Source organism: Notamacropus eugenii, chromosome 5 (genome assembly GCF_028372415.1).
Source record: "Notamacropus eugenii isolate mMacEug1 chromosome 5, mMacEug1.pri_v2, whole genome shotgun sequence".
In the NCBI taxonomy this organism is placed as follows: Eukaryota; Metazoa; Chordata; class Mammalia; order Diprotodontia; family Macropodidae; genus Notamacropus; species Notamacropus eugenii.
Genome location: NC_092876.1, coordinates 95805764 through 95825337, shown reverse-complemented (window position 1 = coordinate 95825337; position 19574 = coordinate 95805764). Strand labels below are relative to the sequence as shown.

Sequence of the window (19574 nt, the reverse complement as noted above, 5' to 3'; positions counted from 1 at the left end):
TATGATATTTCTGGCTACAACTCCAGTTTATTTGCTCTTCAATATATAGTGTTTCAAGACATGTGATCTTTTAGTGTCACCATTGCTAAGACTTGTGTGATTCCAATTGTGGTTCTGGCATATTTGAATTGTTTTTTTTTCTCTTTTCAACTCAGTAAAATCATTTTTAGTAATTTAATTGTGAAAGCATTAAAGAAATAAACTAGTGAGGTAAAATTGCCATTTTAAAAGTAATAATGCCTTTACCCACTCATGAACAATGAATATTTCTCCAATTATTGAAATGTGTCTCCATTTGTATGAAGAATGATTTATATTTCTGTTCATGTAGTTCCTAGGTCTGTTTGGTAGGTATAATATCAGATATTTTATGCAGCATAGACATTTTAAATGATTTAAAACAATATTGAATAATATTGGTGACACATCATGTAGTTTTCCTATTTTCTCTATTTTAATTGAATATATTTCAGCTTTACCTTTGTCTGAGGTCATGATTACTATCCCCACTTTTTTTACATAATACATTCTGCTCTAGTGTTTTATTTTATCTCCATGTGTTTCCTGTTTTTTTTTGTGTTTCCTGAAAGCAACATATTATTGAATTCAGATTTTTAATCCATCCTACTGGTTCCATTTTATGGGTAAATTCATCCCATTCATATTCAGTTGTAATTAATTTGTGGTGTATTTCCCTCTCTTGTATTTTTTTCTCATTATTCTTCTGACCCTATTTACCCTATCACTGCTCACTTATCTAATTCATTTCTACCAGGTACCTTGCCCTCCAATTCCTGAATCTACCCTTCTAAAAGTCCCTCCCTTATCCTCTGGCCCCATCCTCTGTCTTTAGTCTTCCTAAAAGTTTCTTTATTATATGCCCTTTTAATTCTTAATCTATGGACTCTACTACAAATCCTTCCCTTATCCTATTCCTTTGCCCTCTTATTGTTTTCTAAATTTAGAAGACTTTATACACTTCTAGATGTATATGTGGTTTCTCATTTAAACCATTTCCAATAAGAGTAAGGTTTCAGCACTACTAGCCCTCTTCCCTCACTTCCTTCTTCTTTATCAGTTATTCCTTTGGTGCCTCATTTGTATGAGAGAATTGCTCCGTCTCATCTCTCTCTGTGCACTTTTATTGTTTTAAAATCACCCCATCATACACAGCTCAAGCCAAGTCTTTCTTTCAAAGTATGCAAGTAATGATGAAAATCCAGAGTACTGCTAACATTTTTACATATAAGAAGTAGTTTGACTTTAGTGAGTCCCTTATAATTGATTGTTAATGTTTACCTTATATTTCTCTTGGATCTCATATGTTGAATATTTAAGTTCTGTTCTTTTTGTCACATACCTAAAAGGATTTCAATTAGTTAAATGTCAATTTTTTTTCCATTGAGGATTATACTTAACTGTTGGTTGTAATCCAAGTTCTTTTACTCTATAAAATAAAATGTTCCAAAACCTACAGTTCTTCAACATAGTAGCTGCTATTTCTTGTGCAGTCTTGATTGTAGCTGCATGATGTTTAATTTTTTTCTTGTTGCTTGTAATATTTTTTTCTAAACGTATGAAACTCGGCTAGTGTATTCCTGCAAATTTTCCTCCAGGGATCATTCAGGTGGTAATAGGTGGATTTTTTTCTCCTATTTTTGTTTTACCTTCTTGTTCTAGAATTTAAGGGTCCTTTTCCTTAATAATTTCTTGTAACATTGTATCAAGATTTTTAAAAATGTATCTTTCAAGTGGTCAGACTATTCTCATATTATTTCTCCTCTATCTGTTCTCCAAATCAATTCTTTTTGTCATGAGATGTATCACATTCTCTTCTATTCTTTATCCTTCTGATTTTGTTTTATTATTTTTTTGGTTTCTTATAACATCATTAGCTTCCCTCTGATGAGCTCCACTTTTCAAGGCATTATTTTCTTCATTAAATTTTTAATTTCATATTTCCAGTTGGTTGACTTTCTTTTCCTATGTTTCTTGGATTACTTTTTTCCCCTAACTTTTCTTTGAACTCTCATTTGATTTTTAAAGTCTTTTTAAAGTTCTTCCAAGAACTTTTTTGGACTTGTGACTGTTTGATGGTTCTTGTTGAGAAGGAAGTGATTTTCTCAATCTCCACTATCTTCTGAACATGAGCCCATATCTTCTCTATCCCCATAGTAGGTATTTACGGTTAGCTTTTTTCTCCTTTGTTTACTCATATTTTGGTTTACTTTTGTTTTTTTAGCAGCTTATTATTATATTTAGGTTTTAGTCCCCAGGTGTGGGGAATGATACCCAGTACTTAGGTATTTCTTGCTATTATTTTCTGAGCTCTGTGAGGGGGGGGAGGGGAATCTTTAGGCACTCCTCTCCATCCCTAAGCCACAACTGGGACCCCCAAGCCACTCTGTGCCACAAGTGCTCTTGCTTATTTGCTTCCTCTGGTGGCTGGAAACTACAACTTTCCTCTCTGTCCTGGAACTGAAACCAGTGTCTCTGCTCTCCTGCAAGTGCCCACAGCCAGCAAAGTCTGTGCCCCTCGGCTACTGCATTCACCAGGGGTATGCTAGCTTCTCCCCTCCAGTAGCAGTGAGGCACAGAAATCACAACATGGAACTGTAGCTGCAGCACAGGACCACATCAGGTCAGCATAGATATGATTGGCATAGAATTGATTTCTCAGTAGAGGAAGTTCCTTCAGTCTTCTGCTCAGTGGACTATCTCCACACTGTGAGGTGAAAGTTTCTGAGACTGAGGCTGCTTCCCAGCCCAGCTGCTCTCAGGGCTTTTTTGTTTGTTGATTCAATGAAGTGGGCTTGGAGGTGTTTGCACTACACTTGAATGAAAGCTATACCAGTAGAGGTTGAGTCTTTCCTGGGGTCTTCTCACATTATCTTTGGAGGGCAGCATTACCCTGATTTTGTTGATTTCTGCTTCTGGACATTAACTCTGGGGTTATGTTCAATTATTTTTTTGGGGGGGGAAATTTGGAGAGCCTCAAGTTTTCTGACCTTACTCCACTATCTTCCTCAAATCCTCTGCATATTTGTAGATTTTTCAGTGCCATAACATTCCATTTCATTCATCTAGTACAAATTGTTGAGCCACTCCATAATTAATGGTAGCCATTGTTCTAGTTTTTTTTGCTATCAAAGAGTTCTACATTACCATTTTGTTTTATCTTACCTTACCTTTCTTTCTCTCATTGACATCCCTGCTATATGTACTTAGTAGTGAGAGGTCCCTGGGCCAGACGTTGATTGTATTGATTTTTGGGGACATAGTTTAAAATTTTTTTTTCCAGAATAGTTAGGCTAATTTACAGGTAACCCAAAGGTATATTTGTATACATGGCTTTCCACATCCCTTCTAGCACTGATCATTTACGTATTTTAACATCTTAGCCAGTTTTCCGAGTGTAATTGAAGCTCAGATGTGTGTCAGTTTGTACTTGTCTTAGTTATTTGGACCAATTTTTAGTATTAATATTGATTATTTCCTCTTCTTCTGAAAACAGCTTATTCATATCCTTTGACTTTTCTATTAGGGGACAGCCTGTAGGGTTTTTTTTTAACTCAATTCCTTAATTTTAAGACCACACCTCTGATTGCCCTGCTATAGTGAATTCTTGGTGGACAAACCCTCTGCCAATACAGATCGGTACCTGCTCTGTTACTTATGGTCTGTTTCAGCAAGAATTCTGACACATCCAGGAAGACCTGCTGGCATAGATTCTTAGATCTGCTTTTCTAAGGAAAGCAACTTAAAAGGGGGTCAACAATCTACTTTAATTACATTTACCAACAGAGAAAATACAGATCAGTGGACAGGGCTTCCAACTGTCTGACCATTACATACATACATATTTATCAGAGAGAGAAGCACCAACATCTGGGTTTTCAAAGTTGGGGGCTCCTTAATGGCTACCCAGAGTCTCATCTGGCCAAATCACATGAACCTTCTTCTAATGAGTGAACACCAAAGCAAAATCTCACTTCAGAGTATGTATATAGTTTTCAGAGCCTGAGGGCACAACCCTTAGCACAAATAGCACAAATAGCTTTTTCCCAGTTGACAGCTTTTTTTCTCATCCTAGTTGCAGTCATTGTTTTATGTAAAAATAAAGTTCTTTTTAGTTTTATCTAATTTTAATCGTCCGTTCTATCATATTATCTACAAACACTTCAGTACATTGGAATATGGAATATGTAATTATCTGGGCCTAATGTATTAAACTCATTTATTTTATGAGGACAGGTACTCTTGCCAACCTTTATATCATCTTGGTTTTCAGTTCTATTCTCCATTGTTTTATGCTTCCCAATCTGAAGTTCCTTTGCTTTGAACCTTGTCCATTCTACTTTTTCTGCTCCCATGGCCACCATCCTACTATACACTCTCTTCAGCTCTTACCTGGATTGTTTCAACAGACTCTTAGTTGATCTCTGTGCTCTTCAGCTTTTTCCTCTCTAGTCTATTTATCATACATTTGCCAGAGTGACAACCCTACAACATCAATTGATCCTGGAAAGCTTTGCTACCTGGTGCAAAGGTTTATCAGCCCTCTTTCCTTTTCATTCTTTTTCTCAGGTTTTTTCACTCTCCACTCTTCAACTTCATGTCAGAGGTCAGGATTTGTGACTTCCTCTTCAGGTCCTTTATCTTCTTTGTCTTTCATTTGAAGCAATTTCTCCCTTCTTCCAATGAACAGTTCATATTTTTCTTTTAACCTGGGAAATAGCAAGATATTCTCCCAACTTTTCTCCTCCTCCACTAGGACCAGGTCCAGCCTACATCTTGTTGCTCTGTAGCTATCATACTTTCTAGATCATTGGAAATTTCACCGCTGTTCTCCATGTTTCCTTGAATTGAGCTCATCAGTTGTCTTTCACTTTCTGGTTAACTTACACAGATCATTTATCTGGTTACAAGCAGGGCAAAATGCCTAGTAGTTGTGCCTCTTGTGAAGATGGAGGGCTCAAGTCCTTGGGCTCTTGAGTAATGCTTTCAACACAATGTTATGATTTATTTATGGAGTTATCTTAGGTGGAAATGTTCCACTTTCAGGTTCCTTCTAAAGGATGCAAGTGAGAGCTACCCTCAGCGTTTTTTGTGTGAGAAAGTCATATGTAACTGGACTTCCAGCCACTTCTCACTTCTTACCTGTTGTGTTAACTTCAGACCCTTTCTTCAGACATCTACACACATGAATTGTGAATATATCCATAAACACAGTGTTTCCATAGCCAAAAGCAAGAAGTGGATATTATTAGCTAAAAACCTGAAACTGAATTTTTCCCTGCTCTCTTTCTCCAGTATTCTTCATTAAAATGAAAGGTCAATTTCAGTTAACCTGATTGTTTATTTTTTCCCTGACTTTATGTGTTTGACAAACTATGGGCCAGAAAATTAGATCAGAATGGAGGGGAATGAGCAGCAGCTTTGAAAAAATGTATTTTATTTGTCATTTATAATTTTTTCTCATTTTTGCCTTTATATAAGATGTATTTGCTATCATATTCTTATAATTCCGCTTCTCCCTCTCATAAAGTCATTATATTTTCCTAATTTTAGATATTTTTATTTAATTTTAATGAGCACCAAAAAAATAGAAAATATTTCCATGCATGAAATAAAGCAAATGAACAATTATATATAATATTTCACATCTTTATACTGTACAATTTTCTTTTTTCCTTAAAAGTCTATAATAAATTCAACCTGTTACTTTGAAATTGTCTTGCTTGTATATGTTTCCCTGTAAAGTTCCTTCTCTTCCCTTCTCTGCATTTAAAACAATACTTCAGTGACCTTCATTTCTGTCTTCGATGTCCTGCTTACATGTAACTAGCAAAGGTTCTCTGGGCCCATGGGTATAGATATTTTCGTCATTTGTTAGCATAATTCCAAATTGACTTTCCATAGCAGTGATACCAAATCCCTCAATGAAGCTTTAATGAGCCTATCTTTCCACAATTTTCCAACATTGGCTTTTCCTATCTTTTGCCATTTTTCCTAATTTGCTCAGTTGTTTCACTCCTCCTTTCTCTTATCAGTAGTAATTTGTAGCGGTCCTTCATATGGTTGTTGGAGGTTTGCAGTCTCTCTTTTGAGAGCTCTTTGTTCATCTCCTTTGACCACTTATTCACTGAGCAAAGACTTGAATCACGTAATTCAATATGTTCCCTATATATATTTTGGATATTTGTCCCACATTAGCCATTTGCTGCCAAAAAAACCAAAAGAAAACAAAACATTTTCACACTGTCTCACTTTCTCATTATGCCATTAATTCTGCTCATGCAAACAACTGCTTGGTTTCATGTAATGGATATGAGGTATTTTGTCTGTTATTGCCACTAAGAATTCTCACCTATTCATAGGTATCATAGACATCGATAATGTCATAGTTATTCATAAGGCTTCTGATCTGGTTCTCTTCTTTATCTTCTTCCTCTTCTTTCTCCTTTTCTCCCTCTTCTTCTTGTTCTTATTTTTGTTCTACTTCTTGTTTTTATTCTTGTTCTTGGAATTTTTATCATGGTTGTTCTTCTTGTTCTTTTTAACATTATGACCTTCAGGTCACATGTACATTTTGAGCCGTTTATGGCATATGTTGTAAATGTTGGTCTATATATATAATTGGGGTCCAAGCACATGCACTCAAGCACCCCATCAGAAGAGCCTGACCATTTTAAGAGAAACTACATTCATTCCCCTGAAAAGTCGAAAACAAAGGATGATGATCATAAAATGGATTTGTTCTTAGCATTGCCCAGGGAAAGATAGGACATGAATTCATCTTGGAATATTGAATTGACCTCGTTGGTTATGTTTTTTCCTACAGTTTGATGGAATGTCATCTTAACCATACATGTTCCCAGAATCTCTTCTCTGCTCTCAGTAGCAATGAGAGCTTGAAAGAACTAGATCTGAGAAGAAATGCCTTAGTAGAGGGGGAAATAAAACTTATGTGCAAGGCCTTGGAAAATCAAAACTGCAAATTAGAGACACTGAGGTAAGTTCCCCCATGTTCCCTTGGATGATGTTCTGTTTCGCATCAGGCACAGGAGTGCCATAGGAAGAGAGAGCAGCACAAACCAGGGAAGTGTTTGCCTAATCCAGCTCAGTGTTCGTAGCCTTTTACCTTTCTCTTAGTGTGCCCTAAAGAGGAACATGAGAGGGAAAGGTTGGTTTGCTAAGGGAATACTGCCTTTCTTAATAAGAGCCAATTTTCACATATATGTACATGGCTCCTAAATCACTATTTTCAGTAGTGGTTCCTGGACATCCTGTAAACATGTCAGAATTAACATGTCTGAAATGAACTGGTTTTCTTTGCAACGAAAACCACATCTATTCCTAAGTTCCCTCTTTCAGTTGAGGATACTTTCCTTCTAGTCACTCAGGTTTGCAACTTCACTGTTATCCTTGATTCCTTACTTTCTCAACCCATACATAAAAAAAAAAACAAACCCATACATATCTTGTAATTTATTCTTCCAGAACTGTCTCCTTTATATATTTCTCATCTCCGCATGTAAGAAAGAAAGATGGAACTATGTTCTGTAGCTGGCTAGTTGGATCCTAGTGGGCCAGCTCCTACTCCTACATACAGATGGCTCTGGAGGAGAAAGTAAGATTAGCAACTTTGTACGTTCCTCACTTCAATGCAATTCACTTGCATGTCATGGCAGCACCTCTCTGATGTCTTGGTTTTCCTTGAGAACCATAGACCAATAACAACCTGTGAATAGTAGTTGAGCAAAGAAATTTGCTTTGGTGACAAAAAAGATCAAAACACATACTCAGAAGAAGATACCAAAGTTAAAGCTCCTATCCTGGGGATGGGGAACCTGAGTCCTTCAGGGTATATGTGGCCATCTAGGTCCTTAAGTACAGCCTTTTGACTGAATCCAAATTTTACAGAATAAATCCTTTTTCCAAAGCTGACTTTTCTTGTCTTTTGTCCTTTTAGCTAATTGACCTCAGAGTTGGTTTATTCTGCATTTCTCTTATTATTAGGAATTTGTAGCAGTTTTTCATGTGGTTGTTCTCTGAGGTTATGATTTCTCTTTTGACACCTGGTTGTTCATGTCCTTTGATCATTTATTCATGAGGAAATGACTGAAATCACATAATTCTGTCTTCCCCATGTATATATATGTATATATATAATATGTATATGAATGACATGTGTCCCATATGAGAGACTCAAACCAAAACAAAAGATTTTCCCAATGTCTCCCTGTCTTGTCATACCATTAATTCTATTGATGTGAAAAACCTTTCCATTGCATTGAATGGATATGATCTATTTTGTCTTTTGTTGTTGCTAGTACCTAAGAATTCTCCCATATTTATAGTTGTCTACATTTCCTGAGCTGATTCTCCTCCTCTTCCTCCTTCTCCTTCTTCTCCTTCTTTTCCTCTTGTTCTGGTTCTTTTTAACATTATGACCTTCAAGTCACTTGTACATTTTGAGCTAGTTATGGTATATGTTATATATATTGGTCTGAAACTAATTATTATATGCCAAAGTGCTTTCTAGTTTTTCCAGCAATTTTTTTTCATGTAGGGAGTTCTTCCATGAATAATAATGTCTCTTGAAGACTAATTATTGAGTTTAGTTTTTTCTGATTCTTTCTTGTTTAATCTCCTTTGTTGGTATACTTTTCTATATTTTCAAACCAGTACTAAATATTTTAATGATTCTTATGTTATAGTGTAATTTGAGGTCTAAAAATGCTGTTCTCTGGGAGAGAATGACCATTTTTAAAGAAACTACATTCATTCCACTGAAAAGGAGATGATAAAGGGTGGTGATGATAAAGTGGATTTATTTTTAGCATTGCCTAGAGAAAGATAGGAAGTGAATTAATCTTGGAAAATTGAATTGACCACCTCCCCCCGATTATATTTGCCCCTACAGTTTGATGGATTGTCACCTTAACCGTACATGTTCCCAGAATCTCTTCTCTGCTCTCATTAGCAACAAGAGCCTGAAAGACCTAGATCTGAGTGGAAATTCCTTGGAGGAGAGTGGAATAAAACTTCTCTGTCAGGCCTTGGGAAACCCAAACTGCAAGTTAGGCACACTGAGGTGAGTTCCCACATGTTCCCTTGGAAGATGTTCTGTTTGGATCAGGGACAAGAATGCCTTAGGAAGAGAGAACAGTGCAAACCAGGGAATGGAGTTTGAAAACTGCCTAATCCAGGTTCATGATTCATAATCTTATACCCTGTTCCCTCTCGCTGTACTGTAAGGAGGAACTTGACAGGGAAAGGTTGGTTTGCTAAGGGAATACTCCCTTTCTCTGTAAGAGCCAATTTTCACATATATGTATACTTCACTGTTATCCTTGATTCCTCACTTTTTCACCCATACATAAAATGAGTTGCCATATTTATAATTGCTTCTGCCATAAAAATTTCCTTTATCTTTCCCATTTCTACGCATTAAAGAAAGATGTAGCTGGGTTCCCTAGCTGGCTAGTTGGGTCCCAGTGGGTCAGCTCCTCCTTCTACTTATAGATAACTGGAGGAGAAAGTGAGATTGGTGACTTTGCCCATCTCTCCCTCACTTCAATTGACCTGCATGTGATGACTTCACCTCACTGGTGTCATGGTCCTCTTTGAGAACCAAGGACCAACAACCTCTGTGAGTAGTAATTGACCTTAGAAAGTTACTTTGGTGACAAGGAAGATCAAAACACAAACTCAGAAGAAGATACCAAAGTCAAAGCTCCTATACTGGAGGGGTGGGGAACCTCTAGGTCCTACAGTACAGCCTGTTGATTGAATCCAAATTTTATAATACAAATCCTTTCTCTAAAATTGACTTTTATTTTCTGTTGTCTTTTTTGCTAATTGGCTTCAGAGTTGTTTTATTCTGCATTTCTCTTAGTAGCAATTTGTAGCAGTTTTTCATGTGATTGTTGTCTGAGGTTTACAATTTCTCATTTGAGACCCGTTTATTCATCTCCTTTGACCACGTATTCATGGAGAAATGACTGAAATCACTCAATTCTTTCTGTTCCCCATATATATATATATATATGGATATATATATATATGGATATATATGTTGGTTTTCTAATACTATATCAGAGTTACACTGTAAAAAAAACCAAAACAAAACAAAAGACTTTCCTGGTGTCTCCCTTTCTTATCATATCATTAATTCCACTCATGTGAAAAACCTTTCCATTGCATTTAATGGATATGGGCTATTTTCGGTTTTGTTTTTGCCACTATCTAAGCATACTCCCATATTTATAGTTGTCTACGTTTCCTGATCTGATTTACTTCCACTTTTTCTTCTTCTTTATTTGTTTTTGTTCCTGTTCTTTTTCTTCTAGTTTTTGTTCTTGTTCTTGTTATTCTTGTTCTTTTTAACAATATGACGTTCAGGCTACGCGTACATTTTGAGCTCAGTATGCTACATGTTATAAATTTTGGCCTAAAATTAATTGTTTTCTGCCAAAACGTTTTCCAGTTTTTCCAGCAAGTTTTTTTCATGTAGGAAGTTCTGTCCTCTGTAACTTATGTTCTCATGTCTATTGAAGACCAGTTATTGACTTTAGTTGTTTCTAATTCTTTCTTATTTAATGCCTCTATTTTTTTTAACTACTCCCAACTAGTTCTGTTGATTCTTGGGTTATAGAATAATTTGAGGTCTAAAAATGCAGTTCTCTGGAAGAGACTGATCATTTTTAAAGAAACTATATTCATTTCACTGAAGAGGAGATGACAAAAGATGCTGATGATAAAGTGGTTGTGTTTTTAGCATTGCCCAGAGAAAGACAAGAAGTCAATTAGTCATGAAAAGTTGAATTGAACCTTTTCCAAAAACCCTGCATCTCTTCTGAACTTCCCTATTTCTCTTGACGGTACCATCCTTCTAGTCACTCAGTTTTGCAATTTGCAACTTCACTGTTATCCTGGATTCCTCACTTTCTCACGCCTTATATATAATCAACCGCCAAATTATGTAATTTGTTCTTCCAGCTGAATCTCCTTTATCTGTTTCTTCTCTCTTTGCATACAACTACCATTGTAGTGCAGACACTAAACACCTTTCATCTTCACTGTTACAATAGCTACTAACTGGTCTCCATACCTCAAATCTTTCCCCTCTCTAATACACCCTTCCCACAGCTGACCAAGTGATTTCCTTAAGCTCCAGTCTGACCATGCCATTCCCTTATTCAGTAACCTCTAGCTGCTGTCTATTACCCCCAGGACCAAATATGAAATCCTGTTTGGCATTTTATACCCTTTACAATTGTCCTACATCTACCTCTCCAATCTTACAACACCTTACTTTCTTCATACATTCTGTGGTCCAGACAGAGTGGCCTTACTGTTGCTCACATTTCCTGTTTCTATTCCTTTGCATTGGCTAACTACTATTCCTTTAATGATCTCCCTTCTTGTCCCTTCCTCATAGAGCTCTAATGTCCTTTAAGACTCATTTTCAGCACTACACTCAACATGAATCCTTTCCTGATCTGTTCATCCATTAGTGTCCTCCTCACACAAATTCACTTATTCCTGTTTTGTCTCTTCCTATTTATTTATGCATTATCTGTCCTCATAGGATGCAAATTCCTTGAAGGCAGGGATTCTTCCACTTGTATCTTTGTATGCCCATTATCTGTTGCTCTCCCTGGTATATAGTAGGTACTTAATAACTCAGTTTACTGAATTGTAGCAATACATTCTAATGGGAGGAAGCTACACCATATTGAGAAAGGTTAGCAAAGTTTCTTGAGGCAAGAAGAAAGGGTTCTTTAAATTTGACCCATAAACAGGCCAGCTGAACTCTGACCTAAGTTCAGAGACATACAAGCGTGACTTAAACAGTTCCAGGAAAAAGGCAGTTACATAGAAAAATCAGTGACTTGTAAAAAGGATCAATGAGAAAATGATGTAGGATTCACTTAGATCTCACCTGTGTCTCCAAGGAGCAATAGCATGCTTGGTGGCCACATCCAAGTAAACTCTTTCAGCAGATGGGCTAAACCAGGTCAAGGATAACTAAGGGCTCTCAAACCGTTTGTTGGAGGTTTCTACCCCAAGTATATGAAGACTTCTCCTGTTGGAATGGGTAGATGAGAATGATTTGTTTCAGTGGCCATGAAGGTGGGTGAACCAGATGCTGTGGAGAGCCTGGAGCTTAGTTAGACATCAGAGACACCAAGGTCATTCACTGCATCTTGAGCCACCACCAGTCTTCTTGACTCTTTCCTGTAATGGATGGTGATAACTGTAGAAGAGAATGTGAGTTCACACAACTTCGCCTCACTTAAATCCACCTTAAACATGAATCAGAAGAGAACACCTATACCATTTTTCCCTATCTCAAAGTTCTGCTGTGACAGCCAAGTGGTGAAGCAACAGGTTCTGATTCACTGGGGGCTGTAGTCACCACCCTTCACACAGGTGGCCCAGTCCATAGGATCATCATCTTATTGGGAGTAGCAGTGAGATTTGGCAAATCCCTCCTCCTGGCCCCCACCAGGGTATCTGAGCAGCCTTTTAAGTATCACCTGGTTCACCTGCTGATATGAGGAAGGGGCTAGAAAAGGTGCCCTAAAAATTGTCTTCTTATGTAACTGTGATCTGGTATTTTGTCAGGTGGGGAGCCAACCCTGCTGTTGAAACACATGCACACATGCACACACATACAAGTCTGTATGCACACACACACAATCTAGAAAAACTTCAGACATGATTCCATTTAGCATCAGTACATGGAATGTGTGCAGATTTGTGGACAACACAAAATCTAGTAGATGTGAAAGATGAATAACTCTATAGGTATCATATCCAAATAGCAGCTTTGTATTGAAAGAAGGTTGGCAAACTAAGTCTAGCTTTCCAAGTTGATTCTGCGTATATGTTTTTCCTGGAGTGGCTACAGTGATGAGGAGCACTGATGAGGTGTTGGTTTCACAATCAAATCTAATCTGGTATACAAGATTGTATACCTCTCAAAAGGAGTGAACCATAGGCTCATCAAAATGTGATTGCCACTTGTAGGAAAATGGCACACAAGCATTATCAGTACCAATGCTTACACCATGAAGAATCCCAATGAGGTAAAAAACAAATTCTATAAAGACCTGGAAACTGTCCTATTCCAAAAACTGACAAGCTTATAATTCAGGGTGACTTTAATGTTGAATTAGACATAGACTATTAGTCATGGCAAGGGGTCCTTAGGAGAAATGAAGTTGGAAACAGTAACAGTAGTGGTCACTTAGTATTGAAGACTTGTACATCTCATGACCTTCTCATCACTTAAATTGTTTTCCATTTTCCTAAAGACAATAAAACTTTGTGAATCCACTGTGGCAGCAAACATTAACATTTTAAAAAACTGTGTCATTATTAGGAAAAAAGACAGACAAGATGTAAGAGTGACAGAGGCAATGTGTGGCACAGAGTGCTGGACTGATTATAGACATATGCACTCACTGCTAAATATTTGCAGTCAAGAAATGCAGTAGCTCCCAGACAGGTAACAACCAGAATACATAATGTCAGCAGATTAGAGTGCTTCTCTCAGTGGGAAGGATCTGATGCTAACTTGGAGGGAAAGTTTAGACAACAGTTGATTGGCAACTGTGGAAGAGAAAAGGAGTGGACAGCTTTTATAGATTTGGTGTACCGTACTACATTGACTCAACTTGGTCAGAACACTGGTAAACATCAAGAGTAGTCTGACAAAAGTGATAGGGAAATTCAGAGGCTGCTAAATGAAAAAAAGAAAATTCCATAGTGCTTACCAATAGGATAGTTTCCCTGCCTGTAAGAAAGCAGTATTAACTCCATGAAAAGTAAGATACAAGCAAAGCTTAGAGAGATGTAGATTCTTGGCTCAGTAAGAAGGCAAATGAAATTCAACTTTACACTGATAGTAACAATCCAAAGCACTTTTATGATGCCCTGAAGGCTATTTACAGGCCAAAGACGTATGGCACATCTCCACCACTCAGTGATAATGGAGTCACATTGATTAGTGATAAGGAGTTGATCCTGGATAGATGGGCTGAACGCTTCCATAGTGTTCTCAGCAGACCATCATCAATCAATGCTGAAAACATTGACCATTTACCTCAGGTGGAGGTCAGTCCCTCTCTAGACAAATATCCGACTGAAGAAGAGGTGTTGAATGCCATTTGGCTCCTTTCCTGTGGCAAAGCACCTGGTGATGACTCTGTTCCAGCTGAGATTTACAAGGTGGTGGTGGTGGGGTCCATTGCTGACTGAAATGTTCTGGGTTATATGGCAAGAGTACATTATCATCCAGGAGTTCAAGGGCTCCTAGATTGTCCACCTATATAAAAGTAAAGGAAACATATTGTCCTGTGACAATCACAGGAAGTTTCTCTCTCGGTCATTGCTGGCAGGATTTTTGAGAGAGTCCTCTTTAGCAGACAGATCCTTCACCTGGAAGACCGTCATCTACTGAGAGCCAGTGAGGCTTCAGAAAGGGTTGAGAAACAGTTGATATGATGTTTGCTACTATGCAACTTGAAGAGAAATGCCAGGAGTAGAACAGAGGACTGTACACAATCTTCACTGATCTGATCCAGGTCTTTGATACTGTCAGTCATAAAGGCTTACAGAAAATTATGTCAAAATTTGGTTGCTGAGAGGAGCTCATCAGTATTTTACATCAATTTCATGTTGGCATACTTGCCTGCATGCTAGATAACAGATGACACTCTCCTGCTTTCCCATTCACCAGAGGAGTGAAGCAAGACTGTGTGCTTTCTCCCATGCTTTTTAACATATTTTCATCAATATTTTCATACACCTTCAGTGAGGACAAACACAGCATCAAGATCAGCTACCCCACTGATGTTGAATTATTTAACTTGAAAAGGTTACAGGCCAGGAGTAAAGTGGAAGGAGAGTTGTTGCATGATTTTCTTGTTCACAATTGATTGTCCAATGCATCCTCTGAAACTGAGATGCAACAAAGTGTGGATCTGTTCTCTGCAGCTTGTGGTAATTTTGACCTAACAATTAAGACCAAGAAAACACAAGTGCTCCACCCACCAGCGCCACACCATCCATAAGTGGAACCATCAGTTACAGCAAGTGGAGAAGTGTTGAATATCGTGGATGAGTTCACTTATCTTGTCAGTATACTTTCCAGGAATGTACACTTTGGTAATGAAGTTGACACATGCATTGCCAGATCTAGCTCAGTTTTTGGGAGGCTCCAAAGGAAAGTGTGAGAGTGAAGAGCTATTAGACCACCTACCAAACTGAAGGTCTACAGAGCTATTTTGCTGACTTCATTGTGGTATGCTTGTGAAACCTGAATGGTATACAAACACCATGCCAAGAAACTGAGTAGGTTCCATTTGAATTGTTTTAGGAAGATTCTGATGATCACCTGGCAAGGTAAGGTAATAGACACTCGGGTCCTTTCTCATACTAAACTGATAAGCACATCAACTCTACCGCAGATAGCACAACTCCAATGGGCTGGCCACATTGTTAAAATTTCAAACATACACTTGCCTAAAAGATTATTTTGTGGAGAGCACACAAAGGACAAGCACTCACATGTTGCTCAGAAGAAGAAATATAACAATACTCTCAAGGTCTCTCTGAAGAACTGTGGAATTGATTATGTGACATGGGAGACACTGACATGTGACTACCCTGGATGGCATGCCCTCATCAAAGAAGGTGCTGTGCTCTATGAAGAAGGCAGAATGGACATAATGCAAAAGAAATGGGAAACGTGCAAATTTAGAGAATATACCCAAGTATTAATATGGACTATTAGTGCCTGATCAGTGGTTGTGAATTCTGAACTCATATTAGTCTGATCAGCCACAGCTGCACACACTGTAACTTGACTCTAACATTGTGATGTCATTTTGTTTCTCTATGAGAATGAAGAAAAACAACCAACCAATGAATTCAAAGAGGACATTAAATTAGTCTGGCATAACTTTTCCTCACAATCTTCTTGTTGACTGACTTTGTAATCATCACTTTCTCATTTAGATTTGTACCAACTTTCTCTTTAATAAGGCATTTTATAATTTTTTTCCAGGAATTGAAGTCAAGCTCACTAGCACAAAGTTTGCTGACCCTGTTTTCTTTCCTTTTCTGAAAATGCAGATATTTGTCCTCCAACCTAGTAGGACCTCTCTTATTTTACACAGTCTTCCACATGTCACCAACAACGCCTCAGCAATCACATATCTTTTTCTTAGTTTTAATTTTCAAGTAACAGAGTTTAAAAAAAACTTGACCCTCCCACTGGCTTCTCCTTTACTGAGAAAAAAAATCCCTTAATGCACAACTAGATAGTCTATTTTATCTAAAGTTTCTCTAAAAATCTAAGTTTTATGGTAGTGATTGAAGAACACTAAAAATAAATAAAATTAATATAAAAAAAGGAAAAGAGAAAATTGGTTCAGCCACAGAAGCTTATTTTCTCATATATCTTGGAATGTGACTTTTATCAGTGAAAGCTGATCCAATGACTCTCTCCCTTCCATTTACTTGTTTTTGTTCTAATTTTAGATGCATTGGTTTTATTTATGCAAAAACTTTAATTTTATTCAATTGAAACAGCATTTAAATTTTTATGATCCTCTCTATCCTTTGTTTATTAACTCTTCTAGAAAGTATCATTTAAAAATATCATTACTATACTAGCCTGATGAATTCTTTTCAAAGAAAAAATTGTAACCTTAACCAATATGAAGTAAAATGGCCTTCTATACAATAGAAGAGAAAAAGGAAAATTATGCCTGAAATTGTGGATCTCTATTATACAGAGCTTGATTTTATTTTTAAATACTTGATCAATATGTACCTTTAAAAACTATCCTGTTTATGCTTCTTTCTAGCCTCCCTTTTTTTCTCCACAAAAAATAGATTTCTTAGTGACATTTTTTTTCTTTTTCCATTCACTATTTTCTCCTTATTCCCCACTTACCCATCTTCCCACTTCCAGTTTTGGGAAAAAGAAAAACAAGCCCTTAGTAAAAATACACAGGATGAAACAGAAGAAATTGAGCACTTCAGGTGTGTGTGTGTGTGTGTGTGTATGTGTGTGTGTGTGTATGTGTATGTGCATGTGTGTGTGCACGTGTGTATGTGTGTTTATGGTTTTAAAGGGACAGTAGGTTTGATCCCCTTCCCACAAAAAGTCATGAAATGAATGGTTCCTAGAGAAAAGAAATTGTCATTTCTCCTTTGATTGTCCTGCTCCTTTAGGCTGTCCAGATGTGCTCTAACTACTGCTTGTCTTCAGGAACTCCTCCCTGTTATCTGTAGCAGTGAGAATCTAAAAACCTTGGACCTGAGTTTCAATTTATTTGGTGATGAAGGAATGAAACTGATGTGTGAGGCTTTGGAAAAGCAGGATTGTAAACTGCAAACACTTTTGTGAGTACCTTAAGTTTCCTTCCTACAATGATCCCTAGGCATTAGGGCCAAAAAGAAGAAGGAAGAGTGAATAGAAAGGAAAAACAAACTTTTCATTTAATTTTTTAAATTCAGAAAATCCACTTTATGTACCTCTATTTCCCCTTCCCCCTACCAATGTGAGAAATAAAGAGAAAGAAAAATAAGACTTTTGTGACAAATATGCATAGTCAAACAAAACAAATTCCCATATTAGCTTAGTCTAATAAACATGGGTCTCAGTCAGTACCCTGAGTCCATCACCTTCACTGTTAGGAGGCTGGTAGTATGCTATAAGAGTCCTCCAGAGTTGTGGTGAATCATTACATTATTCTGGGTTCTAAAGTCTTTCAAAGTTGTGTGTTTTTATGTGTTGTTATTTTATAAACTGTTTTCCTCATTCTGCTCACTTTGCTCCAAATATGTACATATAAGTCTTCCCAGGATTCCTTGAAACCATCCCTTTCCGTATTTCTCAGAATATGACAATATTCCATCCTATTAGTATGCCATAACTTGTTGGGACATTCCTTATTTCATGAACACCCTCTCAGTTTCCAGTTCTTTACTGGAACAGCAAAAGAAGTATGAGCAGGAAAATTTAGAAAGGGACTCCAGAATCAGCCAGTCTGATACAATCTGATTCTAAGACATTTTCTTTCCTGCTGGACATTTTAGGTAGGGAAGCCTTTCCCTTTTCACTTCCCTGATTTCTGGCAGGGTTAGTTTGCACAGAGGAGAGTGCACTTCCTTCTGACTCACCCAGAGGACTTCTCTAGTCTTTTCTTATTTCATCCTTGTCACCTGAGACATAATACTTCATCTCACTGTTCCCTCTTGTTTCCTTCTGGAAAGGAATTAAGAAGCTGAGCAGCCTGAGGAAACTGTTAAAGATAACTGCCCTAATACTGCTTACATATGAAGACTGAATCTCTCTCACCCTTTAATCCACAGGGTGGAGATAAGGATCTTCAGTTGTTTTCCTGTAGTTCCCACAGAATCATAGCATCTTAGAGAAAGACCCCTCATCTAGCACAGAGGGGCTGACCGTGGGACCAAAACATTTCTCAGGGTGGCCCAACCAGATTCAGATGGGGATGTTTAATAAAATAAATACAAATGCAGTACAACATGGAAAATGTTAATTTGTGATTTTCTAAATCAATATGGACCCTAAGAGATTTATTTGTATTTGAGTTCAACATCACTGGTCAAGCCAACCTGTACCTAATGAGGCCTCGCTATTACTCATGGGCTTCTTTGAAATCTACATATATACATTAATGTATACATATATATATAGAGAGAGAGATCAAATTTATTTTTACATTATTATTTCTTCTTCACCTGCCTCCCAGTAGAACAATAAAAACCAAAGCACAAAAGTAAAACCCTCTCCTTCCTAGTCTTCAAATTCTGAAGTTCAGCTAGTATATCCCTGCCTTCCTCTCACCCTCCAACCTTCTTCATCCCACCCACCCATAGCATTGTGGAGGTGCCAGGTGATGCCTTGGGTAGAACAATAGGCTTAGAATCAGGAGACCTGAGTTCAAATTTAGCTTTAGATGCTTTTTGGCTATGTGACCCTGTGCAAGTCACTTAACTAGTGTCTGCCTCAGTTTCCTTAACTGTAAAGTGGAGAGAACAATAGCACCTTACTCACAGGGTTGTTTTGAAGATTAAATGAGACAATGTTTGTAATGTGCCTAAGGATACCTGCTCCATATTAGATGCTTAATAAATGCTTGTTTCTTTCCTTCCTTGTTTCCCTCCTACCTCTGTATCTCAAGTTACTCTCCTATGAATATCCTTCAGTTTCTCATTGATATTTGTAAAATGAGGGCTTCCTCTTTATCCCCCAAAAGAATACAGAGATCCCACCCTGGGTTGACCAGGGCAGAGTGGAGAAAGACTAACCCATCCCTCTTTTTGTACCTTATGTTTCTCTTAATGAAGCCTAAATTCACACTAGCTATTTTGCCTGGTTTGTCACACTTTTGACTCATAATGCCTTGTAAATCCAGATATTTTTCTTATGAACTATTGTGTATCCATGTTTCCTCCCTTTTCTGGCCTTGTTTACTTGGTTTTTTCGAACCCAGGCATAGGAATGACCATCTGTC

General features: G+C 37.5%; 1 protein-coding gene across 3 annotated transcripts in view; it reads left to right on the top strand.

Moving 5' to 3' along the window:
* The window catches only part of LOC140504880 (NACHT, LRR and PYD domains-containing protein 9A-like), a 45236-nt gene that overhangs the window by 24492 nt on the left and 1170 nt on the right, over positions 1-19574 (top strand). For 2 of the 3 annotated variants that reach the window (XM_072610250.1, XM_072610251.1), the window contains 3 exons: positions 6845-7015; positions 8930-9100; positions 17263-17433. In XM_072610250.1, coding sequence (XP_072466351.1) covers positions 6845-7015; positions 8930-9100; positions 17263-17433 — 513 coding nt within the window. The remainder of the gene's footprint in view (positions 1-6844; positions 7016-8929; positions 9101-17262; positions 17434-19574) is intronic. The other variant, XM_072610252.1, reaches the window with a different exon arrangement.